A 15,169-nucleotide genomic window follows, 5' to 3' on the forward strand; every position below is an offset into this window, starting at 1 on the left:
ATGCTTTCATCCGTAATGGGTTGGCTGGACCCAGATTGAAAAACCTGCCTCTAACACACGCTCTTCTTGCTTGTGAGGTGGTCCTGTCAGCACAACAACACGAACGAAATACACTATTTGGCAGGCCGTGTTATTTTTGGCATATGCCAAATATTGCTCATTTTTGGCATTTTCAAATTTCTCTTTTTGGCAGTTTTGGCATCTGGCTCCCGAAATGCCAAAAATAACACGGCCTGGATATGGGGGTCGATGTCTCATCAAGGATATCAGACAGACAGACATTCATTACTTCGTCAAACGTACAAAGTTGACCGGAGGTGACCATATCGTCAATAAAGAACTTTTTACTCGTCCACTCCACGGCAGTGAATTAATTGAGTGTATTCATTTAAATAAACATAACAGTGGACATTCTGCAACAAAGAAAAAATAATAATCACAAATATATAAAAAAGACAGCAACCATGGTAACACACCAGGTAAAGCAATATGGAATAAATAAATGGATGTATAATATATAAATTAGCGGGTATATTCTCTCATATGTTATTGTAATTTGAATAAAAAAGGTAATCGAGATCGTGAAATTGTAAAGTTGCAGCTGTATTTGAACGCGAGACGCGTCTGTGTATAATGCAATATGAAGTGTCGGGTATGTGCGCAATCTGCGAATGTAGTATTTTCGTTGTTGGTAATCAGTGAACTGGGTCGAATTGCAATAAAATGACACAATGATGCGTGTATCGTCGAGATGAGAATGTTGCATGCCTCAGTCGGGCAGTAGCGAATCACATGTTGGCCACCTCCAGATAACATACTAAATGATACGTCATGATAACACTCCCTTTGCAGGATATTTCGTGTTAATTCAAGTCACCATTCCCCAAAGCTTCAATTGATCATGAAAATATATACCCGAAATTACCATATTTATTTTTAACATCTTTTTGAAACTTTTGTAAACGTTTGAGAGCCGTATCAAACGTTAACTATTTGCGGTGTGGTCATATTAACCTTTTTATTGGGGTTTTCTTGCCTCCAATTTATAATTATTATGATTAATACGGAGCAAATATGAGTTGAATCAAAAATTAGAGAAATTGACATTTCTTCAAAATTTGGGACACTCGGGAAAAATTTGGGTATTTTGGTAATTAGTTTGGAATACTAAACACAATAAATAATTTTTTTAATCAACCAAACATGGTGTTATACAACTGTTCACTTATGCGAAATAAAAGCATGTTTCTTGCACTGATATGATATATTTTTCTTTACCAGTTCTGACTGCAACTTCGTTGAAAAGGAAAAGCATTGTGTCGGTGAGAAAACGAATTCCTAGTTAGCTTACCTCTGCAAATTAAAATAAATCATTGTCTGGACTATTACTCATGCAGTCACTCACTGGTAGATATGTTGGCAGATACTCATCTGATACTTTCGCCCAAAACTGAAAATCGAATTGCTTGAAAAATACCTAAAAGTTTGTCACCACTATCAGAAAGACCTGAACTGCTTTCATATCACGTACGTTAACGATCATTTTACCTAACTAGGTCATCACTAGGGCAAGATTTTGTTCCACTAAAGTCGTGAGAAAGTTTCACGTAATTTTGACAGAAGTTTTAGTGAAAAGATGCATTTATAATTTTTGTTGAAGTAGTAGTAGGGTGTGAGATTGGTTCCGTTCTATAACCTAGTTCCTGCAGAGCTGTCAAACTTCTTATAGTTTGCCATTTCACAGACCTTCTGGCGAAACCGCCAAAATATATATTTTCCCGGTATACTGCGAGAAAATTACGCATGTTGGTATACCTTTCTACTAAAAAGCCAAACAGCATAGCGATAACTTCAGTCCCGCTGAAACAAGTCTAATACATCTCGAGCCCCCTAGGACTGCGAACTTGACCAAAGGCGTTGTAGAAAAAGTCACTCTTGGCTACTTTATCAAAATCAATAGCCTAAATCAGGTGACCCAGTGAAAGAAAACCAATAGTCCGAATAAAGTGACTCTGTGAAAATGTAATGTTGCAATAAAAATGGTATGAAAATGGAGAAAAGTTGCAAAACGTTTCTTTATAAAATCCTCCTAAACAGTCTAAAACACCATACTACATATATTATGAGTATGTGGGAAGCTGTCGGAAGCTTTGAAAAAGTTGCAAAAACTTGCCCTAGTCATCATTCATCATCTTCCGAAATCTTGCTCTCGGACGTTGTACTTGAAATGCTAAACAGCTAGGTTACAAACACTGAACACACCTAATTCGTGTTAATGTCATATACAATAAATGTAGATTCTTTTAATACTAAAACCCGTGTCTTCATAGTTACTATTTTAAAACTACGACGCTTTCCGCATTATGCTATCAAGATTGATCTATATATCTAATTTTTAAACAGGGTCAGCGTCGTTGCGTGCAGATTGCTCGCGTAAGTATATGATTGATCATTTCGTTAATATTCATTACCGCAACAAAAAAGTAAACCTGTGCCAAATTAATGAAATTTAAATTTGATGCCAAGCTTCTAGCCGGTCCTCTGCCGCAAGAAGGAGAATCTGTATACCCTGGTAATATTTCATTAGTGTTGTGTTGTCATTTGGCCATTTTACAGCTGAATTTTTGTCTGTTATGCCGTATCACATGTTTTTATGCGCCGTTCGCGACTCTGTGTACTTGTAAATGTTACGTCACAGTGACAAAATAATTTACATATTTCGAATTTGATTGATCGCAATTACTGAGGTTCGCTCCTGATGACAGTCAGACAAAAAGCTTCGAGTGGAATAGATTTAAAAATATTAACGTATTGTTTGCTGCAATATTGAAGTTATTTACTTCCGAAAGTTCATTCATAATCAGCACATAAGACAGCCCGATAGCAGCACTAGACGACGAATTAACTCTCAATATCGCAAAAGTACAAAATCGAAAATTCACTATACAGTAAACTTAGATAAGGCGAGGAGCGTTACACGTCAATGCAAAACACAGTATTTTGTAAGATTGAATATCCACTCGCTTGTCATATATTATCATAGCTGTTCCAAAAATTGTCGTACTGCCAGTAAAATGAAACTGTTCGCGTACCACCGACAATTCTCTTGCGTACCAATGCGGTGAGGTTCATGGCTGGTGAGGCACATGTTACCGCGCTGGTATGTCATATACATTATTTCGTGAGATCCCTGCGTATTTATTTTTAATTGTCACGTCGCTTGATCATCATCATTATTAGTCTTTGATGAACAGACGGTTGGAAGATTATTGGGGTAAAGAATCGTTGTAAATCCTACTTTATACTTTATTTGCCTGTATTCCGGCATACGTACGTGCTGTCATCTGTGCTGTGTACGTTGTATCGAACATCAATTGGAATAAAAGGTTGTCTGCAGTGGCAGCTGGTTCTTGATAGTCTATTAGCTGTTTATACGCAGTAATAAATTGGAAAAAACTACGATTTTGTACCTACCAGGTGAAATATTTAGGGGCAAATGCAGTAATTTTGGGCTTTTTTAGGGGTGTAAATATCTCCTGACAAGGAGCCAATCGGACAAAACTAATGTGATATTCGTAATCAGCAACCTCAAAAACCTCAGAAACGACTCTCAGATGTTCTGCCGAAAAAAAAAACAATTCATTTTTTAAACCAGTGTAATAGGTTACCTTAGGTTACGCCAGGGGCGGGCAAAATACGGCCCGCGAGCCGGATCCTGCCCCCGAAGAGATTTTTACCGGCCCGCCGAGAGTTTTTACTCTGAAAGTGAAATTTATTTCTGGAAGTATTGACAAAGTTTATGCGTTACATAATGAATCCAAGTTTGCCAACCTGAGAAAAATGAGCATTAAACTACTCTTGCTCTGTTCGGACCTGCATGCATTTTCGACCCTGGACCAGTGTTGGGATGACTCGAACCAGCTTGGGAAAATGACGTGACTCGACTCGACGCTTCAGAAATGCAGATTGACTCGTGACTCGAAGCAAAATTGGCGAGTCAATTTCAAGTAATCGATGTCGACTAAATCGCTGTATCTTGTATAAGGTCGGATTGTCAACCAATGAGTCAATGATTGTAGGTTTCACCGAACCTCCATTGTTATATCACAAATAAATTGATCGCAAACGTAGTGATCCGAGCTTATACAACATCTTACGTTCTCGTAAATTTGCTCACCTCAACCAACCCTCTTGTATATTATTATTATTATTAATATTGATATGGGTAAAAGTTGTTGTGGCGCTTATCTCCCTTAAGGATCTGGTGCACCACGGTCTGAAGTTACCTACTGGTGTAAGTACGCTTGCAATGTATTTCAACCTCGTCTATATATACAAATTAAATCTACGACATGACAGCAGGAATTCAGCCACAGGGGTTAATAGCTCGGGCTGGACTAATAGGTTATAAGTCGTGAATGGGATGTCATGATTACGGCATGACTCAATGAGAAAGGACCGTTGAAAATCGTATCTTGCACAATTCAGTAGAAAATGGTGGACGGTTTCGGCAATAATACAATGGAGACATAGCGGATTATATCTGAACATCCTATTTTAAACGAATGGGCGTTAAGTCTATAATGGCTTGGGCGCAGTCGGAACATGATTACCGCGAGTTGCCGACATGCATGCATTGACGGAAATTTAATTGAAATGCAACCCTTGTATATAATTGAAATCAAACGAATATCGCTCATACGTTTATAATTGTAGATCATGGATATGTAGATGGGTTGGTTATTGAAGTACTGAACTATATCATGTTAAAACTTTCAGTGTTTTTTTATGTTATCCTGTAATTTGGCTGATATTTGGCTGCTGAGGCTATACCTGGCGTAGTTGAGCAGATCTATGTATGCGTGAGCGATACAGCGCCTTTTGCGCGCATAATCAACTCTTTATTCGTTCGTCGATTCAGAATAAATGGGTACTTCATCTGTATTTGAAACTGTTAGCAAATTGTAATGACTTTGAATCCTGTCCATTGAAATTTCAAGTTGACCTGACTCATGACTTGACTTGACTTGACTCGATTTGACTCGACGCGATTTGACCCGACTTGACTCGAGTAACCTCCAAAAATCGAGTGACTTGACTCGACTCGAGTCCAATGTTACCTTCAAGCTGCGCACGTGCGCAAATGTGCAGAAACGGTCTCTGCGCACAGAAAATCTACGCTGCGCACGAAAAATCAGAAATGATTTTTTTTATATAGTTGTTTCGCACTGTTGTCCAATGGACCACGCAGGCGCGCAGATTCGTGAAAATTAAGATAGAGCTTTGCGAGGGTCAATAGTGTTATCACTGAAGCAGACTTGGACAAATTGATAATTCTAGTTGTCTAATTTCACTAAATTAGAGCGAAATGCCAGTAATCTAATTCTAATCTAATTCTAATCTAATTTGTGAAATGCTTCCGTGCTCTAATTCTAATTCTAATCTAATTTGTGAAATGTTCTTAGGCTCTAATTCTAATTCTAATCTAATTTTTGAAATGTCCGTATTCTCTAATTCTAGTTCTAATCTAATTATTGTCTTCCTGAAAATGCCTCTTTGTCCGAGGCATATTGCACTATTGCAGTGAGTTGAAAAGAATATCCCTCTTGCGCAGGGAAATCCAGTGCCAAACCGCCATCACTTTACTTACACCGTGCAGTCATAGTATATATTATGACGAACAATAGCCTGCTAGAGGTGCTTTGTCTTCGAACAACATTCTAGTTTCTAAAACCTTACGTTAGTACATCGCCATTCTGACTAACATCGGCGATGCCCACGGTTACCACATAAGAAGTAATATTTCAATAAAGTATAGTAAAAATCGAGCCAAGCTTGGTGTAGGCTACAGAAGTTAACCATTCTCATGGTTATGGGAATGCACTGTTGTTGTTGTTTATTAAACAAAAAATATGTGGCGGTTATCGCCTCACGGCCTTTTGCACCACGCACTGTGATTTGATGTGAACTGCATTTTGCTGTAAATCATTTCCCATATACAATTTCATTCAATTTCCAAGTTTCTGCGAACTAAGTAGCTCTAATTCTAATTCTAATCTAATTTGAGAAAAAGCTGTGTAGCTCTAATTCTGATGTAATACGGAAAAACTGAAAATTTTCTAGTTGACCAAGTCTGCACTGAAGTATGAAACCGAGGTACAAGTGCGCCCCGCAAAGGTAACTATTGCGCTCCATGAAGAAATTAGAGTTCGCAATCACCTGCGCCTCACGGAAGATATGTTTTAAGTATGGCCTCTCACACGTAAGCGATACTGATATCATTTCAACAGCGCATTATTTTCCGGGAATGGCGAAATAACAAAGTCATAAATAACAATGGGCTAGGTCGAAGTTAATCTGCGACAAACTAGCGAATGATCGTTTTCTTCGCGTGGCATGAACATTGCGTAAGATTTACTCAGGACCATAACTTTCGCATCCCAAACCCCTCAATTGGAGGGATCGAGCTCGTAGGGGGTCCAAAAGTATTTCGAGAATTAACATAAATCATGGTGTATTTTTTGAAAATTTTCAGGATTTATTTTCGCGCTACGCGCGTTTTCTTACTTTGAGATATCTTATTATTGGGTACCATTTCCCAACAAAAATTAGCCATGATTTATAGAAATGGGCAGTTGGGCGTCGGCCATTACCGCACCCTGACGCGCCAAGACATATGAAGAGGCTATATAACATGCAAATCCAAGAAGTGCGCCAGAACGATCAGCAGCGAGAAAACCTTGACCCCGGTGCTGACCGAAAACTTCGATATATACAAATATATGTGTAAATGTCCATGTCCATGGTCGCCTAAATGGCTGGCGCCGAAAGTTCCTGTCCTGGCTATTCGAGTTCCACAACAAGACAAATGCCATATTGAGGGTACATTATTTTCCAGTTAAGAAATACCAATTTGAAATCGTGTACGTCTTTAACTTTCGAACGTTTTGACGATTTCAATATATTTTGACATAGCAGATAGGGGGTCACGAAATATCATCATGTCACGAAGTCATTATATCAACGGATACGCCCGAAGATGTTTTATTATTATTTAGAGGGCCTATCTATTTCAACACACCTCACTGGATCAGCTCTACCGGTAAATCTGATCATGTGAGCAGGGAGAGGATAAAATTGATAGCAATATACATGCAATTTTCGATCACATTGGCCGATGCAATCATGAATTATAGAATTTTTTTCGCGCTTCGCGCGTTTAGGGACGCTACCACTAACTGGTCAACCAATGTACATGATAAGTACCGGAATAAGCCTAGAGCCATAGGGGGTGTGTGTGTTGTATGTCGGGTTAATGGTGCTTAACTACTAAGGTCTTGTGCACCAGACCACGTCGAAAATATTATATCCGCAAAAATTAGATTAATCGGGTGGCTAATACGAATTCAATAACAGTCTGAATTGTATATGGACTGGATAATAGGGCCCGTACTGTCATGTCGACATGGTTCGGTCTCGCCGCACTCTTCAAATATTGTCTCTGAGAAGCATATAGAGGGCACACAATCAGAAAGTGTTCGACGGTCTCTTCGGCCATGCACGTGCGGCACAGGCCATCTTCGTGGCACTTTATACGATAAAGATGCGACTTCAGCCGACAATGACCCGATTTCAACCTCAGGATTATCGAGGAGTGCATTCGTGAAAAATTCAGCGGCGCAGGAATTTCTGTGATGGGTGCGTGTATTTTGTGATATGCCGACCCGTCATGTGACGAGTTGAAGTCTTCAATCCATTTCTCGCGGCATATGCATGCTATGAGTGTCTTCACTTCTGGAACAGACAGTTCGACCGGTTCTCCAATGTCATCTGCGTGATCCGTGGATGCAGCCGCTCTTGCTAGTTCGTCAGCCGTTTCATTTTGCCCAACTCCCATGTGGCCAGGGATCCATATCAAATTTGTCTCCACTCCTTTTCTGTCGAGATCTGCGCACAACTGAATGATATCATATATCAGTTTGTTATTAGTAGAGCCGGCGTTAATGGCTGTAAGGGCACTTTGACTGTCCGATAGGATGGCGAGTTTTCGAGAACCTAGATTTTCTTTTGCCCAGGTTAAGCCACGCAGAATTGCAACTAATTCGGATGAGAATACTGATGAATATTTACTAAGAGATTCGCTGTGAGAAAACGGAATTTCTTCGACTACGAAGGCTGCACCACATTGATGAATAGTTTTTGACCCATCGGTATATATTTTGACATGATTCGAGTACATTTCTGTGATGTAACGATTACACTTTGACATGGCAATTGTGGGTAGATCAGACTTTACATTTCTTGATTTTAGGTGCAAATCTATTCGACAACATATTTCCTGCCATGGCGGGAGAGGAACTACTACTTGGTTCTGTAGATTAATTCGCATGAGATTCGCATTTCTAGTTTTCATATTAAAGGTCATAAATAACGTCGAGTCCGGGAAAATTTCGTGCCAAGAATCATCAATTACTGTTGCGCACGGGTGGTTCGGCAACGACGCTATAACAGTTCGATAATTGTAGCATGCTTGCAGATGCCTTATTGGTATGGGTGGTTCAGCGCAGTAATGTTGAAGAGCGAAGGCTGGAGTACTCTTCATTGCCCCGTTGCATATCCGTAGAGCGGTATTCTGAATTTTTTGGATCGAATTTATAACATATAAAGGTGAAAACAAATACGCTTCGAATCCGTACTCGATTACCGATCGGATCATAGATCTGTAGACCGCTAGCAAGCAAGGCGTGGAGGCAACCCATGTTGTGCCGTTGAGCATACGTAGTGAGTTCATTCTTTTTAGGCATTTTTCGACAACAGCATCTTTGTGCAAACGATAAGTCAGTTTAGAATCGAAAATAATTCCCAAGTATTTACAACTTTTCTTTATTGGGAGTTCTGTCATACCTATTGAAAATTGAACAGGTGGTAGTTTTCTACGTTTAGTGAATATAATTGCGGCAGTCTTCTTGACGTTGACCCGCAAACCCCATTTTTTACACCATTGAAAAAGGTTGATTAAAGAGTTCTGCAATTTTGACGAGATTGTCATTACATCTAAGCCAGTTTCCCATAAGCAAGCGTCATCCGCAAATAGATTGATACTAGTATCGATTACATCGGGGAGGTCATTCATCATAACCGTAAAAATTATCGGACTGAGAACACTGCCTTGTGGAATCCCATTATCTCAGGAAAATGAATCGGATAAGTTGTCACCTACCCGAACTTGGAAAGTACGGTTACAGATGAATGAATAAATCCATCTCAGCATGTTACCAGATATGCCCAGTTTGTGGAGCTTGAAGATAACGCCTTCTCTCCAAACGGTGTCGTAAGCTTTTTCCAAGTCTAGAAAAGCTCCAACTGTAGATCGTTTGTTCCAAATGCCTTTGTAGATATCGTCATGCAGGGCTAAAATACAATCTGTGGTTGAGCGTTTAGTCCTATAGCCGCATTGAACTGGCGAAATCTGTTTTGTACTCTCTAACCACCAACGTAGTCTATTAGATATCATCCTTTCCATTATTTTACACATGTTACTTGTTAGGGATATTGGGCGATAGGAGTCCGGATCACTGGGTTTTTTGTTTCCTTTTAGTAACGGTATGACTGTTGAGTGACGCCAGCTGGCAGGACAGTTTCCATCACTCCACGTAGCATTGAACGATGAAAGCATACGGTGGAGACAGAGTTCGTCCAGATTGTTGATCATCTGATAACATACGCCGTCTGGTCCCGGAGATGCACTTTTTTTCGCTTTCAGCGCTTTCTTCAATTCCCTCATTGTGAAGGGATTATTCATGTCTGAAGCTTTATCGGTTTGTACCCATATCGGTTGAAGCGTTTCTCTTTCGAATGCTTTCCGTCTGGCTACGGATTCAGAATTGACGTTATCATCGCTACTGAATGAGGCGAATCTACACGCTAATGCATTTGCTTTGTCCTTATTGCTTGTAAGTATGCGATTTCCAGATGTAAGACTACTAATCGTATTCCATGATCTGGATCCGGACATCGATCGGACGACTCTTCAGACCTTGGATAACTTTGTTGTATTGTTCAGAGATGAGCAAAATGATTCCCAATTGGACTTTTTAGCGGATTGTATCACTCTTCTAGTTTCCGCTCTCTGCTTTTTGAACGCTATAACAAGGTCAATGTGAAACGAGGTCTTCATTTTCAAATAAGCAGCCCGTTTCAGACGGATAGCTCGGGCACACGCTTCATTCCACCAGGGAATGCTACATTTTCTATGTGGTTTCTTGACTGGAATACAGATTCGAGCTGCTGCGATTATTGCTTCTGTGATGTCTTGTATTGTCACGTGCTCTTTATTGCACAACTGAGAGAGATTCCGATTAGCTGACCATCGAAATTCGGGCCACTTTGCTTTGTGTATAGCCCAAGATTCAAAATGCTGCGCCGTCACATTAGCTGAGATCGAAATATGATTGAAGATCAAAAAATGGTCACTTCCTAAAAGATGATCCGTGACCACTGTCTCAATCTTGTGTCCTATGTCTTTGGAAGCAATTGTTAAATCAAGCAGTGATGTTGCGCCAGCGTCATACGATATGTTTAGTCTTGTTCCTATATTGGTGTTTATGACTACCAAATCTTTGTCGTCTAATACCTCATACAGATGTTTTCCATACCGATTACCATTCTTAGCACCCCACAAGGAGTGGTGTGCATTGAAGTCGCCCACCGCCACGAATTTAGAATCACAGAAAGAGAAACACGTTTTCATAAGCTGCAGAGAGACTGCTTTATTCGGTGGTATGTAGATATTCATGATGGCGATTTCATCCAACTTTATGAGTTGCGCCTCTATCGGGGAAATATTGGGAACTTCGATTTCCCGGTGGCGTATATTTTCTTTCAAGAACAAACAAACTCCCCCGCCGTGGATGTTGCGGTCTTTGCGTATTAAATTATACCCAGGAATTTTCGGAACATATCGGCTAATTAAGTGTGTTTCCTGTAAGGCTATGATCTCGGGCGCTTCCAACATACAATTTTCGAGAAAATGTTTCAATTCGTTGAGTTTACGATACAAGCCTCGACAGTTCCATTGCACTATATTGAAGATGTCGGTGTATGCTCGAGGACATTGTTGTCACCATGATCATGATCATGTTCGGATTGGTTGTTGGTTCTCTCTTTACCAGCCGATAGATCCATCGGGTTTTCACAGTTCGATGTTACCCTCGACATTTCATAGTTTTGAGTCGCCTGATCACCAAAACAAATTTTTTGGCACCGATATTCCTAGCTTTTCACCGGCCGATTTTGCAATAATTTCATCTATGCGTACCTCTTGACCTGCTCCAAAACTGACTATTGTGTTTTTGATGACTTCCGCTATAAAATTGAATAATGCTGCCAGAGGGATGGTTACCAGATTGCCATCGGAACTTGGACGAGGACTGCGCGAACTATTTTTATTGGTAGGTGCGACTCCAGCACGAGCGTTATCGGAATTACTTTGTTCGGCACTACCTGCACTACTGACATGGAGTGACTTAGGCAAGGGCGGAAATTCGGTAGGCGAGAAGGGCTGAAGACTTTCAGTATCCTGTTGCTGTGTCTGTCTGGCGCTCCAATAATTGACCCCCGTTTTAGCCATGATTACTTGGATTCTAGCTTCCTGGCGGTATCTCGGGCAACCCGTGTAACGAGCCGAATGAGACTCTCCACAATTCACACACCATGGATTATTCTCGCATTTATCAGCGGTATGTCGACTCCCACATTTCGCACAACGTTGAGCACTGCGGCAATGCTTCGACTTGTGACCAAGTCTGTTACAATTAAAACATCTCACGGGTGGCGGATTGTAAAGCCGTGTTCGAAATTGCATGTATCCAATCCTCACTACAGTGGGCAGAATTGTAGACGCGAAACACAGTAAGACCGATTTGTTATATTTAACCACGTCATCTGATTTGTAGGAGAATCGCCGCACGAATGTGACGTGTTGCTCTGTTAGCGCTTCTCTAATCTCGTCGTCCGACATTTCAAGCGGCACATTCGTTATCACTCCTTTAACCTCAGAAGGTCTGACTATATGGCGTTCGGTTTTAACCTCGATTGGTGTCGACGTGGTACCTAAATTATCGCAAGCGAGTAATTTCTTGACCTGATCACTGTTCGCGCATTTGACTAGAATGTCCCCCGAAGGCAGTATTCTGATATCGCTGTAGTTGCCCCCAAGCACTTTGAACAGAGCCTTATTAATAGTTAATGGATTGCATTGCCGCATAGTTTTCTTGACCCCTTTGATGATTACCGAAAGATCACCATTAACTCTATTTGAATCTGAAGCCATTTCCTTCGACGCGGGCCCTTTCAACTCCGAATTTGCGGAACGCTTATGCGCTCCGCCACTTCCTGGCATTTCACGGTTTTACCTAGTATAGCTGCGGTTATTGTTGAATCTATAGTGTCTAGAAGCCGATATGACGATAAACTGCAAACACTTCCCTAAACTTTGACTTGTCTTTGCGAATACGGCTGAATCGACGTTACCGATACAGGTACTACGATAATGCGTCCTCTCGCGACGACGATCAACACTCGAAAGCCATAGGGGGTCTGGAGGGCGAAGCCCCCAGTAGTTAATTGTATCACCGTATTGGAAAAACTAGAGGGAACATTGCTCGAGTCACCTACAAAATCGAGTGAATTGACTTGACTCGACTGAAATGATTCGAGATGACTTGTGAATCGATGGTAGTGACTTGATACCAACACTGCCACAAACATTAACGATGAAGGCTGCGTTCCAATATAACTGATATTCACGTGCAGTCTTTACTAAGGGTATCCGCGTACGACATGCAACCAGAGTTCAAAAAACTAGTCAACAATATTGAACGACCACAGATGTTTGATTGACTTCGATTGCTGCTATAACTAAATTCAATAAATACTGTTTTTGGTATCCATGCTTTAAACTTGAAGTTTGCAATAATTACAATTGATTCCTAGGCGGATGAATACGCGATTAAGGTATAATGTTTATATTCTGTTATCCGGCCCGCCGAGTGCTTCAATTGTCCATATCCGGCCCGCCGACCGGAGAAGTTGCCCGCCCCTGGGTTACGCGTTGCGAGTTTTTCTGATTAATATCAGTTCTTTTGTCCGAATAACATACATGTTGGAGTATAAAAGCAAGAGCAGTAATGCCTTTAATTTCTGGAAATAAAGCTACAAAATATGGAATTTTTATGGTCCACCATATTTTTAATTAACGTTTACTAATCGTGCAAAGTGTTTACATCGTATCCTATACAACTTCTCGGTATTGCTCTTCCACTAAACTACGGGCCTTATAATATGGGGGATGGCGCGATACCGTGCTATTTTCCAAAACATGTTGTTCGAGAAAACAGAGGATTAGTATCGCATTTCCTTATCAATAATATCATTTTTATCCCATGATGTGGACGAATGCTTATGCTATCGAAAATTGGAAACCTGTGGGTATGCATCAATATCCATCAAGCTCGTCACCTATCACATAGCTTTTTATAATCCATTCAATCAGGATCCTTTTCACAACTACCTACTTACTTGAGTACTTTTAGAGTCAGTCAATTCTACTTCTACTTGAGTAGATTTCTTGACTACTTTGACAACCTCTGGTGCTTACATTGCGCAGTGCTCACGTTTACCATCATGTATGACTTAGATCGAAAGGACATAGTTCATGCGTTTAAATTCTTACGGATGTATAGATGGGTGGTGTATTATAGTAAAATATCAATTTGAAACGTCTATTTGCATGTATATTTAACTTTATATTCGGTATCTCATTAAAGATAAATGGCTAATATTGCTGTTTTACGTGGCTGGTAAAACGTTATGACTTTGAATTATCACTCATACTTCAACAATTAAATTCTACTTGAACTTTGACTTGGCTTGACTCGACTTGACTCGAGTCCCCTACAAAAAATCGACAGACATGACTCGACTCGTGTCACCTTCGAAAATTGATTGACTTGACGTGAATCAAGTCAGAATCTGCAACGACTCGAGATGACTCGTGACTTGAAGGTAGTGACTTGATCCCAACACTGGTAATTGCAAGTGCTATATGGGGGCGATAGCTGACTTGCTTACTTCAAACAGTACCAGAATCACGTCCCTTTCGTTTCGCTCGCTCTGTTTCGGTGTACATAGAAATAGTATTTTCAGTTATTTGTAACATTGTATTGCTGCAGGATGTTAACTACAGACGCTTTACACATTACATTACATAGTTTATGAGTACCATGTCTGACAAGGAAGTGATTACCGGTATATTGTTGCAAGGCTGCTGTCTGATCGTCTGCATTCATCCACGTAAGTAGAGAAAAAATGCATACTTATGCTAGCCTTCTGCCATGACATGTTGGAGACTATCTGAGATATCTAATGTATTGCTTCCGATTACAGAAACAGCAGCACTTATGTTTTCCAAAGAGCGCACAGAACCAAGTTTGGAGCCTGCAAAAGCGAGACTCTCTGACTGAAAAGCAAAAATACTCTTTTCAACGAAAAAATTACATTCCAGATGATGCAGGTATGGCCGAATATTTCTAATACATTTGAGACTCTCGGCTAGTAAAGATGGGCACAGTGATTCGAGTACGGTACTCGAATCTAAATCAAGTAATAATTTTAATGATTCGAGTCGAGTAGTAAAATACGCTTTTTTCGAGTACTGGAATTAAAAGCTTCTTGCCACTGTTAGTTAACTTATCAACGAGAATTGCAGTTTAGACACTATTATTTCATGTTCAACCTTAAAACCTTGATTGGCCGTGTCGTAGCATGATAAACATACAGAACAAAGCTATAAACGTTACTGGAAATACCACATTTTCGAAGTCATGACCAGGGTTGTAACCAAGTCACAAGGCTCCGAGTCACAAGTCAATCTCACTTTTATAGTTTTGACTCGAGTCAAGTCGAGTCATTTTCAATTCCCATCGAGTCAAGTCCGAGTCCAAGTCAGCGAACAGAGGATCGAGTCCGAGTCATGTTATTATGACTCGAGTCCGAGTCCAATTCATTGTATTGACTGATCAGTTTCCAGTTAAAGTCTTCCTAAACCCACTTTTTAAACTCTGTTTGGTGATATTGAATGGTTTGCATTTATAATATATCAATTTTCCTC

General features: G+C 40.3%; 2 protein-coding genes across 3 annotated transcripts in view; one reads left to right on the top strand and one right to left on the bottom strand.

Moving 5' to 3' along the window:
• Positions 1-15,169, top strand: part of LOC145434831 (lutropin-choriogonadotropic hormone receptor-like) — a 509,016-nt gene that overhangs the window by 19,523 nt on the left and 474,324 nt on the right. Inside the window, exons 3-4 of the mRNA XM_080312061.1 lie at positions 1,282-1,322; positions 2,404-2,433. Of these exons, the coding sequence (XP_080168187.1) occupies positions 1,282-1,322; positions 2,404-2,433 (71 nt within the window). The remainder of the gene's footprint in view (positions 1-1,281; positions 1,323-2,403; positions 2,434-15,169) is intronic.
• On the bottom strand, positions 7,292-12,578 carry LOC145435767 (uncharacterized). Of its 2 annotated transcripts, none has more exons than XR_013914005.1 (2): positions 9,277-12,578; positions 7,292-7,957 (listed from the first exon to the last, which is right to left on the bottom strand). XR_013914005.1 is itself a non-coding variant. In XM_080313044.1 (2 exons), the coding sequence occupies exons 1-2, from the start codon at positions 10,013-10,015 to the stop codon at positions 7,379-7,381; spliced, it is 1,374 nt and encodes a 457-aa protein (XP_080169170.1). In that variant the 5' UTR covers positions 10,016-12,578; the 3' UTR covers positions 7,292-7,378. The 2 variants fall into 2 exon arrangements, 1 of the variants encoding a protein (XP_080169170.1); XM_080313044.1 differs by having other exon boundaries at positions 9,221-12,578.

The sequence above is a fragment of the Botryllus schlosseri genome, chromosome 3 (genome assembly GCF_051294905.1).
Source record: "Botryllus schlosseri isolate E-star chromosome 3, Bs_hap1, whole genome shotgun sequence".
In the NCBI taxonomy this organism is placed as follows: Eukaryota; Metazoa; Chordata; class Ascidiacea; order Stolidobranchia; family Styelidae; genus Botryllus; species Botryllus schlosseri.

What these genes read in the sequence shown, in the direction of transcription:
- LOC145435767 (XM_080313044.1), bottom strand. Translation starts at nt 10,015, where the DNA reads ATGTCCGGATCCAGATCATGGAATACGATTAGTAGTCTTACATCTGGA. An exon ending in ACCGTACTTTCCAAGTTCGG is followed by an intron (nt 7,958 to 9,220) that starts GTAGGTGACAAC and finishes GATATCATTCAG; the next exon opens with TTGTGCGCAGATCTCGACAG.